Genomic DNA, 18,643 nt, shown 5'->3' with positions numbered 1-18,643 from the left:
TTCTGACATTTAACTAATTCAAAAGATATTTCAATATTTATTTATCCAAAACAAAACAAGTTTACTCTAAATTGATGTTGTACAGTAAAAAAATGTTCTTGTGTTTTCCATAAAGTGTAAATATCTGGTTTAAACTGTGAATATACTGCTGTGTACTGAAGTTCCTCTTATTTTGCATAGAAATATACTGAACAACACATAAAGCATAATATATAAAATACTACCAGGGTTTTTTTCTTTGAAAGAAGCTCCTCATGTCCATTCTTGTGTATCAGTGCATTACTGATTTATTTAGCCGTGGAGGGAAACAACTGAAAATATGAAATAAACACATGTAAGCTGAGACTCTAAAGAAACAGTTGTTGTTGTTCTGCTTTTCATTTCGCCGTTTGTTGATTCACTTGAAGAGCGAGTAACGTAATACGGGTCAAGTGATCAGTCTGACATCAATCTTTCGTGATACATATTTACATTATTTGTACAGTACGAATGATTTGCGTTGGTACCTGCTCAAACGTCAGTCCTCTGTCTGCCTCGCTGCGTTTCTCTAACAGCGCACTCGCAGGCAGCAGCTGGCCCCGCCCCCTCACCCAGTCGCTCAGTGTCTGAGCTCGGATCATACCAATATTAGGGGGGATTTACGCACCGTCATAAATTCCCACAGTGTGCACTATGTGCTTCAAATATTGTGTGTAGTTTTTGTTTTATACAGTTGTCAGCCAGGCACCCCCCGCTCCGCCACTGATTGGCACCTGGCCGGTACCTGTGGTCGGCTCGGATGAGGAGATCCAGCGTCCCCGCCTTCTCTTACCTCGTCTTCGCTGCGGTGAATCCGCGGAATCTCCGGCCACTGAAACCGGTTCCCTGGATGGCTGTCACCGGTCTGATGGACCAGGATCGCCCTTGTTAACGCTTGGACGTTAGCAAATCAAACGTTCATACTGAAGGATTTCCTCTGTGTGACAGAAACCTGGCTAAGTGACGGTGAGTTAAGCGCTTTCTCAAAACTATCACCGCCAAACTGTTGGTATTTTAACTCACCGAGGACTACGGGCCGAGGTGGAGGAGTGGCCACAGTTTACAAAAGTACTTTTCACTGTGGCCAACTGTCACCTGTCACTTTCTCCAGTTTTGACCTGAATATGTTTGAGCTGGATCATCCTGTTCTCTGTGCGCTGATCTACCGTCCACCTAAATATAACAGCAACTTTGTTAATGACTTCTCTGAGTTCTTGGCTGAAATAATGCCAAAGTATGACAAAGTTTAATCCTGGTGATATGAATATTCATGGGTGTTGTCCTACTAAACCACTGGCTTTTAAACCTACTTGATGCTTTTAATGTTTTGCAGTCTGTCACTGGTCCCACTCATAAACATGGACACACTCTGGTTTTGTCTCATGGTTTACCTGTTTATAATCTTCACATTTATGATGTCGTCTTTTCTGAGTCTGTATTGTTTGAAACTTCTCTTCCCTGTAATATCACTACTTGTGTCCTCCTACTGCTTCTCGCATGTTTAATCCATCAAGTGCCGCCCAGTTTTCTACCGCCTTTAATAAGGCCTTTAATGTTGATTCAGAGCCCTCAGCTTGTGCTGACACTGAGGAGCTGACTGCAAAATCTTTCTCTACTTGTGAAAACATTCTGGATGCTGTTGCTCCTCTGAAGGTCAGGCGGCCTAAATCGAAGTCTGAGCCGTGGCTGAACGACATCATTCTGCAGAAAAGCAGGACGCAAATGGAAAAAGACAAGCTACAAGTGTCTTATGATATCTTAAGAGATAGCTGGCATAAATATCAGAAAACTGTTAAGAACCAGATATCCGCCTATTTTGCAGGTGTTATTAAGCACAGCCATAAGCCCCGTGTCTTATTTAGTATTTTAAACTCTGTTCTTAACCCTCCCCAATCCAACTGTACACAAGCTTCTGCTGAAACTTGTGAAGCTTTTCTAAATTTCTTTGTGGACAAGATTTTAACTATTAGAGCACATATTTGACCCCCATCTTATGACCCTTCTGTTACTTTTACGCCTTTAGCAGTTTTTAGCCATTTTGAACCCGTGTCTCTGTCGTATCTGGTAAAATTGTCACCCAAATCAAGTCTGGCTCTCCCACTGATGTCCTTCCCCCTCGCTTTTTTAAAGAAGTTTGGGGCACTATTAGACCTTATATTCAAAGGCTTAAAAACAGCAGCCTGACTTTAGGCGATGTACCTGTAACTTTTAAACAGGCAGTGGTCCAGCCTCTGCTGAAACGCCCTGGCTTGGATGCCTCTTTGTTGTGTAATTTCAGACCTATTTCAAAGCTTCCTTTTGGTTCTAAAATTTTGTAGTGTGCACACAGCTGAGGGACGGTCCATCGGCGGTGGAGCTGGCCATCCTGGAGTCCCTGAAGAGGCCACGCCAGTCTCCAATGGAGCATTTCCTCCTCAGCCTTGTTCCTGCTCTGGAGAGCAGCTGGGTCCTTTTTATTGCTGTCTCTCTGTAAATACTTATATTTTATGTTTAATGTTTTTCTGTGTGAGAATTTTAATATTATCTCAAATAAATGTTTATAATGACTAATGTCTCAGTTCTGCTACACAGCAAATGTTGGCACACGACTTGACACATGTAGAATTTATTTCATATTATACTAATGACAAAATATACTAATGCAGTGGGATGCAAAAGTTTGGGCAACCTTGTTAATAGCCATTATTTTCCTGTATAAATCGTTGGTTGTTACAATAAAAAATGTCAGTTAAATATATCACACAGGAGACACACACAGTGATACTTGAGAAGTGAAAAGAAGTTTACTGGATTTACAGAAAGTCTGCAATAATTGTTTCAACAAAATCAAGCAGGTGCATAAATTTGGGCACCACAAAAAAAGAAATGGAATAAATATTTAGTTTATATCAATGTGTGTGTCTCCTTTATGATATATGGAGTGCCTTTGTCTGGACGTGCTTCCCATCCAGAGCTCTACAGCAGAGAGGGAAGTTCCAGCGCTCCTAGAATCCCTCTGTGATGGACCGCCAGTCTCCAGGTGAAGGCACAGCCATGGAGTCGTCCACTAGACAGTCCCAGATGGCTGTCGCTACCTGGGGGGTGATCTGGCTCACCGTGGACACACTGACTCTGAAACTGAACGCGATGGTCCTGAAGGAGTCCCCGGTGGCAAGGAACCTGGACAAGATTGTTCAAAATTAGTATTATGTGTGCTGCAGTTACAAAATACATTATTCAAATTCCAAAATACTTTTGTGATGTCAGATTTAAATCATAAAATCTTACACAAAACATTTTGTAATTATAAGGATAATTACATGATATATATTAGATATAATATAAAACAGTCAGTTGTGTTTTGTTTTAACTTTAACATATCATAATTTGATTGGTAGCAACTTTTACCACTACAGTGAGCCAATCACTCATAATTCCTAAACATTTCAATCAGGTAGGAATGAAGTAAGACATTAATAGAAATAAAGAGTTGTATGTTGACATGTAGCCCTTTTCTTTCTTATATCATTGTTAATATTTTTGAAAAATTAATCTGTGATAAGACAGCATATCAAGATAGAATATGCTGGATAGAACCATATAACTAAAGATGAACCAAACTGTTCAGTTTTATCTAACTCTCAGTTTAAAGAAAGGCTGGTGACCCCTGTTATAGAGTCTGACAGCTGCAGGGATTATATACAAATATTCAACTATCCCAGAATTAAACCAGGTCTAAATAAAAAGGAGTGAGTATCACTACAAAGATTAACCCACAGTGGTCCTCATACCAGTTTGATATCAGCAAACACAGAGACCATACGTATGACACCACAGCCATGCTATCATTCAAACACTGATAACAGCATAAATCGAATTAAATCAGGACTTGATGAGACCTTTCGAGTATCACCAGAAATATTATAAACAGTCGTCTCCATACCACAGTTTGCTTTCAGTAAACACCGACAGCATTCACTGTTAGCACATCCATGTTAGCAGTGTATAAACGATAGTTTAGCATATATTAGTTACTTTTTTCCAGTAACGAGTAAAGTAAGGGATTACTATTGCAAAGACAGTAATTAGATTACCGTTACTTTCCCGTAGGAACGCTGCGTTACTGCGTCACTAAAACCGTGATTTTTTTGCAGAATGTCTCATGACAGTGACGTAAGCGAGTGCGACGTTCCTGACAACAGCTGTGTGCAGATCAACAATGGATCATATATCGAGTGCAGAGAGAGTATGAGCGTGCAGCGTTTAAAGCGTGGAAGTACTGACCTTACTTTGAGTTTGATTCCATAAAAAGTGACAAAAACATTAGTGTCCGTTGTGCGTGGGAAGAAAACTTCTTTTTACAGCGAAAAAAACCCCTAAACTTCCAAACAAGCACCGAGTAGCTACGACGTAATGGGAAACTCACAGAGAAACTCGCGGATTCTTCCACTGACCGCTGCACACCTGCACCAGGGTAACCCTCCGCCTACCCCACTCCTGCTTTACAGGTGAAAATAGAGCAACAGGACCGCTAGTCTTTGACTTTATTTATTTTCTGCTGTGTTTTACTTGCATCTATTTGAAAGACTGAGTGTAAACACACAAAATATTTTATTTTATGTGCTGGAATGTGCAGAAAATTACAGAGCCCCTCTGATGACATCCTCCAAAAAATAAATAAATTGTGGCCACAAAATAGTATAACGTGCCCCCGAAATACTTATTTGTGGCCAGGAAATACTATTTCGAGGGCATGAAATGCTAATTTTTGGGCACAAATTGGGTATAGCATGGCAACGAATTACGCATTTGTGGCAACGAAATAGATAATGTGCGCACATCATATTGATACATTGGACAGCTGTGTAGAGACATAAGCATAAGAGTAGGCTAAACCTATACACCATGGCCAGAGACAGTATGATTGAGTTTTATTTTTGTCATGGTCTGCGTGGCAGACCGTGGGTGTGTGGGGAAAGAGGACCCAAAATGCGGAACTCTGTGCGATTAATGCAGTGCGTTTATTTACAGTGAAGTAAACAATAAACAATAATAGGTCTAGCTCCCTCAGACCCAGATCCCTGACAATTTTAGGCTTGGAATGAGCTACAAATGCATTTTGAAAAGCCTGGCACTGAAAGGAACCATTATTATGGAGAGACATTTAAACAGGATATTGAGAGCCCAGTTGCTTAGCAGACGTAAGTACGACCCGGACGCTGGGATAGAATTTATTGTCAACCAACTGCAAGGGCCTGGGAAGGATCACAGTTATTGGTCAAGTGTTTCGTGCCCACAAATTAGCATTTCGTGCGCACAAAGTAGTATTTTGTGGCCACAATTTATTTATTTTTTGGACCATGTCATCAGAGGGGCTCCGTAGAAAATTTTAAACAAATTTCTTCCAGTCAGTGAATGTTTCATATAATAATGTACCCCGCCTCTCGCCCTATGACAGCTGGGATAGGCTCCAGCACCCCCCGCGACCCTGAAAAGGATAAGCGGAAGCGAATGGATGGATGGATGGATTATGTAGAAAAAGTAGAATTGGGCTGAAAGATCTATCACTTTATCACCTATTCAGGTTGTAAATCGTGTTTTTAAAAAGTAACTAAGTAATTAATTACTTTTGAAAATAAGTAATCAGTAAAGTAACTGGATTACATTTTTGGGGAAGTAATCAGTAATTAGTTACTGATTACTTTTTTCAAGTAACTTGACCAACACTGGTGATCACAGAGTGACATTACAGAGTGACATTACACAGACTGACCGTTCTGTGGTCAAACATGAAGGCATCAACGTGACCTCTGACCTTTATCTACAGTGTTTGAGTCTGTTTAAACTTTTTACATTGAGCCTCATGATCACTGTGATAACATGTGATCATTCAGCAGAGTTCATGGCTATACTGGAGGAAATGCATCTTTATTAGAAGGACCAGACCTCAGACCTCACACTTCCTTTCTTCTATTGGTCTCCAAACACCTTCTCACATTCACGTCTCTGTTCTAGTGTCCATGTCCCGCCCTCTCTCTCTTTGCTCGTTTGTCACTTCCTGTCATTGTAACCAGGGAGATCTGCCTGACCCAGGATCAGACACTGAACCTCAGCCTGAGGTGTAGATAGTTGATTATCATTCAGTTTAATTTGATTTATACAGCACCAAATCATCACAGCTGTGGACGCTCTTCTTCTATCAATAAAGTTATGTTGTATATTCACTCTCATGTCATTGACCTTTTACATTAGAGCAACTCATCTATTTAAAAACACTGAAAACTTACTGCAGCTGGAACAGCTGGAAGCATGACCATGTGCTTCTGTGCTTATGCACCATGGTAGGTCTCTCTCTCTCTGTCACACACACACAGACTGAACACACACTGCTTGATAAAGTTCAGCTTTCTTCTCCTGCAGATGCTTTGACAAGTCGTTTGCTGTCCCCATGACTCAGGACCCAACAGCGTCAGTGCAGCACTGACCTGCAGCCGTCTGTCTGAAGGCCTGAAACTCCTCCCACGCTGATCACAGGTGAACATCAGTCAGGGTAAACAACTGATCGATCTAAACTCTTTAAACGTCAAAATTGATCATTAGATTTTTATGACACAACAGTGGTGAGTGTTCCCATCTTCTGCTCTTTGTAACTTAACACGATCTTTCCGTTTTCCAGTTTTGGACATGATTTTGGAGTAAATCTTTGCAGTAGCGATTGACCGCAAAGTAAAGCTACTGGAAATGTACAACCCCACATCCGGTCTCAAAGCAGGAAGTTAGCATTTTCTCGTGCACAGGGTCAATTACAGTCACTGGTCCTGTAGAGTTCTTTACCAGGTGGTGTTGAAGAGCTCTCATGGACCCGGGACATGAAGGTGATGTAAGTGGCCCCAGAGATCTGAACCCAGTTCTGCTGGGTCCACGGTCGGTCTGAGAGCACAGCTGAAGTTAAATATACAGGAGATAAAGTTTAAGACGTGTTTGTTTCAGCTCCTGTGGGAACATCTTGTTCCCTCGTTGGCCTCTGGGACGCCCTATCTTCTCACATGTTCTTCACATCCAGTTGTTGGCTCGGTGTCTCGGTGCAGGAGATATCTGATCGTGCTCTCGTCTTTGTCGCTGACGCCTTGGTTCTGCTCGCGCCCCTCTCGGGTTTCTGTCCTCAGCTTTTCTAGTTTCTGGATTCTGTGTGTGGAGTGTCGTCCTCTTCCTGTAGAGCGCAGCGTCACACTGATTGTACACATATACATGTTGATGGTCAGTGGGCCGGACGAGTGAAGCTCCTCTTTGTGTCAGTGCAAAGATGTTTAAGTCCCTGTTGATTCCTGAGACATGTTAATATAAAGGAGCAGCTTCAGCAGCACGTCTCAGTGTTTCTACAGGACAAGGACGGCCTCTCCCAGTCACCACGGGGGGAGAGGTGGGCTTCCCCTGGACAGCTCTTCAGTCTGTCGCAGGGCGCTGTAAGACTTATTTAATATATTTAAAGTTACAGCCCAGAAACTGATGCCCTGCTTCATATTTTCCAAAGCTGTCCAATGGGCTGAAGTCTTTGGCCGATTCTGGTCCCCGGGCCTTATGTTTGACAGCCCTGCTCCAGAGGAGGCTGCCACTTTAAAAACATTTAGTGTTGCAGAGTTTTCATTGGACCTATAGGATCGTGGCCACGCCCTGTAAGCCGAGTTAAGGCAGCAGCACAGTTACACTAACAGCAGTCTGAAACTACAGGCTCAACAAACACAGTCACACAGCAGGTTTACTCTCAGTATCTGCAGCTGAAGGCAGCGTATCAGGGCTGCAGCTGGACTGTGGTTGGCTCCAGAGAAGAAGAGCAAACACATCTTCTCTTCCTCCTGAATAAATCTCAGACGCAGCAGGAAGCAGCTGCTCGACCTTCTGCACAGTTACACGACTGCTCAGGGTCACAATGTCAGCAGAGAGCAGGAAGCAGGTGTGTGCTGGACTCCTCACATATCACACGTGAGGGTCCGTGATAATAAAATCACAGGGATCCAGGTGTGTTACAGTTTAAACAGATGAATGTAAATCAGCTCCAGATGTTTGGATCTCATTCAGTCTCAGTTTCTTTCTCGCAGTTTTACGCTAGTTTGTCTCCTTCTGAGAGTTCAGCTCCGCTCACAGTAGTGACAGTGATGTTAAAGCTCATCACACATCACACAGGGATTTATTATGTTGGACATTTGAGACAAAGCTGGTGTGTGTGAAGTATTAATGATGTTTAGTGAGCGTAGCATCAATATGAAGACGAGGAGGATGTGAAGAAGAATCGTGTTTCATTAAATGAACGTTTAAATTTGAGTTTTCATGCTGTTTCACGCTCAGAGTGAACTTAAAAACAGAGTTCACAGGCACAAAGGTCATCAAAGGTCATCATCTGTCTGTCAGAGGCAGGATCCTATATTACTGCTTACAGAGCACACTGTTAGCCTTTGCAGTAATTTCCATAGCTTAGCAAAATCAACAGTACAAAACTCTAAAGGATGTTAGCAGTGTAGTACTGTAATTTGCATGTAATTGTGGGAAAATTCCATGAAATTACATTATTTTTACGGTAACTCACCGTACTCATGGAAACAGCTGTAAAATACAGCAAATGTAACAATTGGTGATGTTACTGAGATTATACTATTACACCATCCGGATTTCTGTTGTTTTCTACTGTAGATCTGAGAGTAATTACTTAAATCCTCATTCAGAGTGTATTACTATAAAATGCAATTCACTGTGAAAGTAGTATAACATATAAACTACAATATACAGCATCATTTTCAACTTAAGGAGTAAGTTGCAGCCACACTAAAATTTAATTCCTTGAACTGAATGGAACCTCATATATTAATAAATGTATTTGTTTATTCAAACAATGTGAAACATTATTAATACTATTAATTAATAGTATACTTGTAAGGTTAGTATTGTGATAGACTCGAGTATATTTTAATTATACTCTTGTAGACATTATGACATTATGCTAGTACAATTATGGTGAACAAAAAGTACATCTAAAAGTTAATTTCAAGAATACTGTTATGTACTAAAACGGGGGGCAATATAGTCCCAAGAAGCATTATTAGTATACGTACTAGGTAAGGTATACTTGGGAAATATAATTGAAGTATACTTGTTTGTTGAATGGCCAGCAACAAAAACTGATGGCTACATTTAGAGTGATGTTTAAAAATGACTTCATTTAGCAGGCTGTTCCTTTTTTCTCTTCTTATTCTTTCTTATACTGGACCTTCATTTGTTTTGTATAAGGTGGTACTTTTTAAGACACCTCTGCCTACAGTGAACTAACCTAATAATATGCTCTGGTCATCATTTTGCACAAGTTAAGGTGTCACATCCATGAAACCTGCACCACTAACCAGCATCAGTCCTACAACTTCACTCTCAAAATTAATAAATTCTGGGACAAGCAGAAACTGTATTTTTAGCGGTGCATTATGTTGCAGGCCAGACTGCTATTAAATGCACTCTCCCAAAGAAATAATTCCTTTGTAGCACCACTTCGTCTCGGTTCAGAAGAGATGTCCTGGATATACGTGATAATGTAACACGGGTGTTTATGTTTGTTCATGTTTAGCGCGTTGGGTTGTGTTTTTAAAGCGATTGTTATGTTTTTAAAGCTTTTTAATGCGACAGGTGCGATAGCCGACTCCACACCTTCACCTGACGTACAACGTGACGTATGACGCACACGTCGGGTATTCACAAAACAACAATGGGGATAGAAAATATTGCTCGAGGTTGTTAATGCTCCTTTCGCTGGTTGCCAACCACCATTAAATAACAACAAGAAGAAAATATTGATCTGCTTCTCTTAGTTTTGCACGTTTAAGCCGCAAGTCAGACTCAAACAAAGCTGCAAAGCAGGAGAACAACATGGCCATCAACTATTCTGTGCCACAGATCCAGTTCGCTGCAGCACAGAGTGATGATGAGACCGTTAACATGTGCAACTTAGAAGTAGTCAGAGGTAACTGGATGTTCAGTCGGGTTAAATGCAAGGTTGATTGGATTATATCTGAAGATCGTATGCTATTCGTGATAACTCTGCTAGACTCCAAATTGCTCGTCCATGCGCGAGTATCTCAAAATTAAATGAAACCACTTAACACTTTTTCCCTAAAACGGACTGACATGGGACACATTAAAGTTGGATCGGAACCAGCTAATCAGTCTGAAGGTAAGTGTGTTTTTCACTTATTCGAGAGAAGTCCGAAATGCGTTCTTATTACTACTCCTACCAGGATATTTTCATTCAAATGCTAAGACAAAATGTCAATATCTATGAATGTGGAGACTCAAAAGACTAGTATAATAGTTGCTGATGGATTTATGAGACTTGATAGAAACTTGGACGTTTGCAACAGGTGAATCGGTGAGCTACCGAGGTTGCGCCCAAATGCTTAATGCTGTTAGCTGGTCAGTGTTTTCAGGTGTGCTTGTACTACCTGTACGGTGCGGAGTGCTGACTAAGTCATGTTAAACCCATTAAAGCGTCGAGCTCAAATATCTTGTCATTTTTGTGCACTGTTCTCTTGTCGGCACACATTTTCTGTTTATTGAAGCCTTTTGTGAATCATTTTGATCATGTAAAAACTGGGAATTGGTCCATATTGACAATACTCTTATTTTTTGCATTGCATGTGACATTTAGGAAAGGTAATTGGTCACTGAACTTTTTGCAGCTATGTGTATTTCTAAATTTTGTGGCTTCAGTGCACGCAAATTTATATTGTTCAGTTTGCATGTTAAAAGCCTGCCAAGCACCCCAAAGGTTAATTATGCTTGGTAAGAAGTCATTTATGAAATAGAGCTGATTAGACCATATTAAAATCTCTGTTTGGCACAGGAGCTTTTCGTGGACACAGGTATCCAGTCTCTGTTTTGTTAGCTCAAATTTCCTTGATAAACCAAGGTTGTTGGACATGTGTCTCAGTGACTCCAGCAAAGTAACAATATCAAATTTCACATTACATATTACTGATCAACGTAGTAGTCTAGCTACACCAACAGCAGAAATACTGAAGTCAATACTGTAAAGTTTAACAGCAGCACAAACTATAAACTCCAAAATAACCATACAGTTGATTCATCTCCGGTAATTTAATTGGGCTGACTCTTTGTTAGGTTTGTTTAATGTGCAGAATAATTCCCAATTATGTACAATTATAATATGTTAGGACGGACTTATGTACATAAGGCCATTAATAATTAACTGTACGTAGCTATTTGCTTTATGACTATCTAGACAGTGTGAAGAAGTGAAGTATTGAAATTATTTTATGTTGCATAATGACAACATGTTGCCCCTATACATTTAAGGACAAAGTTCACTGACCGCCACCTGCTGGATGGTGAGTACAGAGGGGCGTGTAATTGTCGAGCTGGACAAAGAGAACATCTTTGCTGATGCGATGTCAGTCTTTGGTTCATTCTATGTATTGAACCTGGAATACCAGGAGTCAGCGTGTGCAACACTGGAACTAATTCAGAGGTATGTTTGAACAGTTAGCTAATAGTGATAGATGATGATGATGAGTAACTCATTATTTCAAATCACAACTCAATGTTACTGTATGTTACTATTATGGCATGTTTTAAGTTTTTTTGTAAGGATAAACCCTGAAGAGGGAACAAAATGTAGCTCCAAGGTTGGGACAAGCAGAAAGACTGGGACCACTGTGAAGCGATAAACCCTCATGTCACAGCCTTCCTCCAGCGGCTTACTGAATTTGAGTGGAGAACTTCAAATTAGGTAATTTGCCATTTTTAGTGAATTCCTTGTATAATTTAATTGAACAATGTGTTGTTACCTGTGTCTCCACAGATGATCCATGGCCCATGCTTTCTGGACATTTACACAAGACGAACAACAATGAAGACAAGCTCTCTTGCCATCTTGCAAGACGCTGTCTCTGTCCAATAGGTTTTTTTGAGTGCAACAGTTTTGATTTTTTTTTCCTTCTTTTACCCGTTTGTTAAAAATTATTTCAGCTACTTACACTTTAATTGTCACATGTATTGGCTCACCCTACAAATCAATGAACTCAGTCCACAAAGCAAGATCAGGGTTCAGTGCAGGTCAGTTCCTTCACACCACACACGCTCATCCATGTCCTTGTGGACCCTGTTTTGTGCATTGATTTGGTGGTGTGAGACAGTATTTTGGACAAAGTGTATATAAAGGCAGACGTGTGGGGCTTGATATTATATTCATTACAATTCAGTTTATATGTATGGTGCCAACAAAATGAATGCCACGGCACTTCACACTGTAGGTTTAAGACCCTACAAAATATAACTAAGAAAACCCAACACTTGAGCATATGTTATCTGCCATGATATGGATATGACATAATATCGTTATTGTTTGTACAACCATCTGAGGAAATAATGGATTACATGGTTTAATAAAAACAAGTGCTTCCTCAATGAAAATATGTTTTCAGTTCTTTTCAGTTTTTGATTTTGGAAATGTGTATTTCTGCAGAGGAAAATCAGAACTGAAATAGAGTGGTGTAAAGCACATGAATTATATTTTGTGTGTGTGTGTGTCTATCTATCTATCTATCTGTCTATCTATCTATCTATCTATCTATCTATCTATCCATCCATCCATCCATCCATCCATCCATCCATTTTTTTTGGAACCCTCCAGTCTCTTACAGTATGTTACTGTTAACTGAAATTACGGTCAATTACGACCTGTTAAACAGTAAATGGCTGCCTGTTGGGACACGGTGTCCTCTAGCAGAGATGAATATTTTTGGTACTCATGATGCGTGATAACGGTAAGTTACTGGTTAATATACTGCAGTTTATTACCTTGCAGCGGGCTTACAGTGACATACCGTGAATAAACGGTAGTATACCAATTTCTTAATCACAGTATGTTGTTACTTTGTTGACGTAATTTACGACATAATGACATAACGGTATCTCACTGGCGTCACTGTCGCCAGTGAGATACCGTAAAAAAGGCTACGGTGCGTAACCATAATTTGTCCAAGAGTATTATACCACACCAGCAAAAACCTGTATCGTCCTGCAGAACGGTAAGCTGCCGTAACACGGCGTCACGGTATGACGCTGGCAACAGTGACGCCAGTATGTTACCGTAAAGTGGCGATGAAAAGTCTAACAGTGTATGCTTTAGCAAAAAGGAAAGTTTGAAGCCTAATCTTGAAAGTAGAGATAGTGTCTGTCTCCTGAATCCAAACTGGAAGCTGGTTCCACAGAAGAGGGGCCTGAAAACTGAAGGCTCTGCCTCCCATTCTACTTTTAAATACTCTAGGAACAACAAGTAGACTAAAACATGTCCTGAAGCACTCACTTTTAGAAAAAAGAGACTCCAGAAGCAAACTTTAGGACCAAAGTTCACATATGTGTTGTTGTTTGGTGGTTTATAGTTCAAATTGCAAATTCTAAATGTTTTATTCATGTACATTCTGAGAGCCTTATTCTGTAAAATCTGTCAAATCTAAAATTTTCTTTTTGTAAAACAAAACAACTAACAGATGTTGAAAGGAGTAGTGATCCTGAAAAATGGACATGTAGCAGATTTGATGACACTTTTACACCTCAAACAACAAATTATTTCCAGGTGGCGTGTTTAGCATAAGATCGTTTAAAGGATTAAATTCAGCGTCTCTCTGCCGTTCTCTTTACCACTACACTCTCTGTCTTGGCAGTGTCTTATTCTAAGTGGGCGAGGAACGAGATATGTTCACTTATCTGTGTGTGAGAGAACTCCCTCAGTGTCCGTGTAGCACTGGTGTAACACAAGTAGTGGCCTTGTTAGACCTGTTAGTGCTACTTCGTGCCTTCTTTGCATGTGGTATAGGCAGTGTAGTTACATTTAACCACAGTCTGAGGACAGATGGGAAATATACAAAAAATTCCACCACAAAAGAAGATTTCAAAGGATTTTAATAGATTAGTTTCAGATTTTGAGCAAACAACAGAAATAAGTGTGTGATAACAACATCTCACTCCTCAGAATTATGTAGGAAGGCTTCATTTCGTAATGACAATCGGTTTTTAGACAGTAAAGCAAATACAGACAGATGTGTAGAGAAAATAATCACATAAAAATAATAACTTTGCTAATAAGATAAACCCTCCTGATGTCCATAAATCTAGTGAAATAAAAGGTTCCTAAAGTTATAAAGTAACATGTCAGGTAAAGTTCTTCATGTTTGTACTTGAACTTGAGTAAATGTGTTGATCTAGTTTCCAACCGTTGCAGCAAACACATGGAGCAACACAACGAGAACACACAGTGAGGTGAAGTGAGTGAAGTGGATCAGGTTTTCACCACTGCAAAACACACCCACACATGTCGGGGAAGTGGGAGCAGCGGTGGGAGGAGCGGTGGGAGGAGCAGTGGGAGGAGTGGTGGAAGGGGAAGTGGGAGGAGTGGTGGGAGGAGTGGTGGGAGAAGCAGTGGGAGGAGTGGTGGAAGTGGTGGAAGGGGAAGTGGGAGGAGCTGTGGTTTGTAATGAACTGTCTGGGGAGGGGAAGGTAACAAAGCCTGGTGGTGTCCCTGTAACTGTGTCGCTGATCCATTTCTGGTACTGGGACACAGGAGTGTAGACTGAAGGATCCTCAGTGCATCCAGGATAAATGAAAACTCCACTCTGCAGCCAGACGGATCCACTCTGAGTCATCAGTGGTGCCCCAGCAGTTGACTGTGGAAAGACAGTGATGAAAGTTATCAGGACAGATGTGTAACTGTTAGAGGTCGACCTTTGTCACCCACTAAAGTTTGAACTTTGTTGGTAGTTTTGTTACAAACTGCTGAAATAAATTAAGTAATAAATAAATTGATCATCCCAGTATAACACAGTCAGTAACACTTCATGGATATCAGTCTGTCCACTGAGGAAACATGAACCACTGTGAATCCACTTCAGCTGCTTTGGTGCAAATGAAAGTGACGATTCCACACACAGAAAGTTTCAGACAGCTCGTTTAAAGGAATCAGTTTCATCAAATAAATTAGAGGCTTTAGAAAAAACAACCTTTGATAAACATGAATATTAATATTTATGGTCAATTACAGCAAAACAAGTAAATCAAAGTGTGACTAAAGGTGAGATTATCTCAGTGACTGTCAACAACAGATTATAAGAAATAAACTTGTGCTCACCAAACATAAACCTGTCGCTCCAGTACAGATGGTGCTGTCTGAGACCCCTGGATATCTGGCTTTGCACACATTGTTTCCCACTATTGGTAAAATTGCCTCCAGCAGTTTAAATACAGACGCTAGTTGGAGAGAATTTAAACATCAGGCTTTTCTAAAGACTCCAACACAATACTGCAAAGTAAAATAAAACTAAATATTTTGTGATTTACCAAACAAATTAAAGCCGATGGCCCAGCTGCTGGTCTCATTGTTGAAAGTGCTGTTTTGTGAGGCTAAGCAGATCGGCTGAATGTAGTCTGTGAAATTCACAGGAGCCGACAGCTTCAGAAGACAAATGTTGTTCTCACGAGTCGACGAGTTGAATCCAGGATGGCAGGTGATGTTTACCACTGTGCGATTCACTTCATTGGGGTTTGGACCTGAGCGGCTGGTGCTGCCCAGATAGACCACCCTGCTACTGAAATCCCTTCACACACAACAGATATTTTTATTGTGCCTCATGCTGATCATCAGCACAGGGCAAAGCAGTCGATGCCACGAGTTAACTTTTTCCTTTCAGTCCTTTGTTGTGTGTGTTTCTGTGTGTGTGCGTGCACAGGTGGTTGAAAGTCAATCAAAGTCGACTTCTGCTGATCCTGAAGGTCTCTTTTAAATGCCAGCATTACAGAGTGCAGGCTTTGGATATCAGCCACAGAGCTCATGTAACATCTGTTTACATGTTGTTGAACTGAGCAGTGACTGTGACGTGAGGTCAGCTGATCACAGCTGCACACAAACAAAACACATGACTGTGACTTTTCCTCACTGAGTCTTTTCTCTCCAATCTCAGTTTCCCAGCATGTGTTCATTTTAGAGCCTCACAGGGGTGTGTAGTTGTTTTTAATAGCAGCAGCTTCCCCATTTAAAGTCTTTATGCTAAGCTAACCATCTTCTGTCATCAGTGGACAGAAAAATCAATGCTTCTCAAATACAATGAAATCTATGAAATGACTTTATAGTTGAAATTAAACTAATGTGGCGTCTGGTTTGATTGTTGTGCAGACAACTTTGCAGTTCAGCACTTTGGTCAACAGCTGTTGTTTTTAAATGTTAGAAGAAGTGAGGAAATATTAAAAATATCTCTAGTGCACATGAATGCTACACTTCACCTTCATCATCATATTAATATTCAACAAAGTGTAAACTTGCAGCACTGACTCACAGTGACATGATGGATGCAGCTGTCAGCACCCACTGGTCGTTGATCAGAGACCCTCCAAAACCAAAACTGGTAGGCAGACGTACAAAACCAACATCAATGAATGGAGGCCCTCCCTCAACTCTTATATCAGCGAACCAGGGCCAACTTCCTGGTGCAGCGTCACCAGCTCCTACGATGCTGCTGCTGCTGTTCACAGCCCTGCTGCCACATGCTGACAAAGCAGAGAGAGCACAGCTAAACATTAAAACCACTGAGAGAGAAAACACTGATCAACGCTCTGCTGGGAGATCCTGAGCTCTGACATTCATGTGGAAGTTACTCAGACTGTGGTTTACATGTGATCCACAGATGTCCCTCCTCTGTGTCAGAAAAGATTTTACTGAACAAAAATCATTTCACAGGTTTATATGTGCTCATTGCTGTACAGCTGACAGAAGGAAGACAGGTTAAATGTCTTTGGATGCTTACCGGGCTGCTGTGAGTGACAACCTGAAAATGAGAAAACACAGACAAACCTGTGAAAGTAAGCAGTGATTGTTTTCTTCAACTTGAAGAACTGATCACACTAAACACAACACTTTAATGCTGACTGCAGTTACAACCTTGATGAGCTGGTAGGTCAGAGTCACCTGTGTCGTTACTCTGGCATCAAACCTTTGCCTCGGTGTTCCTCATCAAATAAATGTTCTCAGTTTACTCAAACATCAGTAACTGTAATATAAAGTTACTCTCTGCTGAATATCAGCTCATCAACTGTTAGAAATCCAACACAACAAAGTAAACTAACGAACACGACAACACGTCTGTAAAAGAAACTGTTGATATCAAATAAAGAAGAGTGAAGACGTCCACTGACTGTGACTTCGTTACATTATCATATTAAATACGATGCTGAATGACATTAATGCTAAATGGACTCTTTCCTTGTATCCAGGAGCAACATTTCGTTTAGAAACATTTGTACCTGTAATTAATCTCGTTCTTCTTCCACCCCTGATAAAACCTCAGCAATGAGAGGAAGGAAATTCAAACAGTTTCTCACCTTTGCAGAAGAAAATGATCAGCACAGTGACACAGCACACAAACTGTTGCAGAGCCATGGTTAACTGAAACTGTTTCAGCTCATCTTAGACTTTAAATATGTCAGATGTATGCTCAGCTCCACCTGTTTCTAGAAGTCATCAGGGCCCCACCAAAGAATCAGGTCAGACTGGTTGGTCTTTGTGCTGTTTTCAGTGCAGTTATGCAGAAGGCACTGAAAGTTGGAGCAGGTTCAATTTTCAATCACAACAACAGTCAGCTGATGCTGCTTTATACTGTAAGGTAGACCCTACAGTAGCAGGTGAAAGTCCCCACACAGCAGACTGCAATCAGACCTGATCAGTTTGTTACTGGTATCATGTTTTTGGGATTTGTTACGCACACTTTGGGGCAAACATGACACTTTGTAGCTTACAAATAATCCTGTTAAATTAACACCACAGGAGAGAGAGGGGGGCAGTGTGAGTACATGGGTCTTTATGTCTTTGTGTGGGTCACTAGTGGGTGGGGTGGATCAGGGGCTGGCTGACCCTTGGCCCCAGTGGGATATGGTCACCTCTCCCCTCTGGACACTTCAGCCCCTCCCTGGGATGCGGGGGCTGGATTGTCCCCGGGGTCTCCCTCCATCTCCTGCTGGGATGGACACCTGGATGTCACAGAGATGTGTCGGGTCTCTGGTACTCTCGGGGGCTGTGGATGGTCCTGGTTCCATCTCAGTCTGCCTCCATCTCCTGCTGGGTGTCCATCCCTCATTATCACGTACATTTGTGACACTCTCACACACACAATAAGAAGATTGTTGGTTTATGTATGTTCTCATTTTTGTGTCCCAGGTGTCGTATCTTTGTTTTGGTTTTCGGTCTCTTACAGGTGCAGCAGTGGGCGATACATTTTATTTGTTTCTATCAGAAAGCCCTCAGACAGGTTTCCTTTTTGTTTTTCCTCTGCAATGTCTGCACTCTCTGTTCATATGAAATCATTTAAAGAACATATTTTAACATCGCACTCAACAACAAACAAAAAGTCTCTTCAACAGCTAAACTGCTTTATATTTCTTCACGTCAATATACGAGCCACCAGTAGGAGTGACGGGGGCTGCGAGTTTGAGACCTCTGCTCTAGAAAGTCCTACTCAAAGCAGAAAGGTGCTCAAAAAGCCATATTTAGTTTGCTGTAATGTCATCAAATGTCATTTTTGTCACATGTACCAAGACAGAGTAGAAA

The 18,643-nt window shown here is 41.0% G+C and overlaps 1 protein-coding gene across 1 annotated transcript; it reads right to left on the bottom strand.

Annotated features, from left to right (window-relative positions):
- Positions 1-13,939: 13,939 nt before the first annotated feature.
- On the bottom strand, positions 13,940-17,537 carry LOC148103081 (chymotrypsin-like protease CTRL-1). The gene is made up of 6 exons (XM_087831225.1): positions 17,422-17,537; positions 16,848-16,868; positions 16,380-16,590; positions 15,388-15,644; positions 15,179-15,297; positions 13,940-14,717 (listed from the first exon to the last, which is right to left on the bottom strand). Exons 1-6 carry the CDS (start codon positions 17,477-17,479, stop codon positions 14,256-14,258), a joined length of 1,128 nt encoding a protein of 375 aa, XP_087687351.1. The 5' UTR covers positions 17,480-17,537; the 3' UTR covers positions 13,940-14,255.
- Between the last annotated feature and the right edge of the window lie 1,106 nt (positions 17,538-18,643).

This window comes from Neolamprologus brichardi, chromosome 3 (assembly GCF_056152115.1).
Source record: "Neolamprologus brichardi isolate AB-2024 chromosome 3, ASM5615211v1, whole genome shotgun sequence".
Lineage (NCBI taxonomy): Eukaryota > Metazoa > Chordata > Actinopteri > Cichliformes > Cichlidae > Neolamprologus > Neolamprologus brichardi.
This window is presented reverse-complemented; position numbering and strand designations above follow the sequence as displayed.

Bases quoted from the DNA above. Each gene is read 5' to 3' on its own strand.
- LOC148103081 (XM_087831225.1), bottom strand. From the start codon at position 17,479: ATGGCTCTGCAACAGTTTGTGTGCTGTGTCACTGTGCTGATCATTTTC. The intron at 16,869-17,421 runs GTGAGAAACTGT...TCTCATTTTCAG, and splicing joins GATCATTTTCTTCTGCAAAG to GTTGTCACTCACAGCAGCCC. The intron at 15,298-15,387 runs GTAAATCACAAA...CTCTCCAACTAG, and splicing joins CATCGGCTTTAATTTGTTTG to CGTCTGTATTTAAACTGCTG.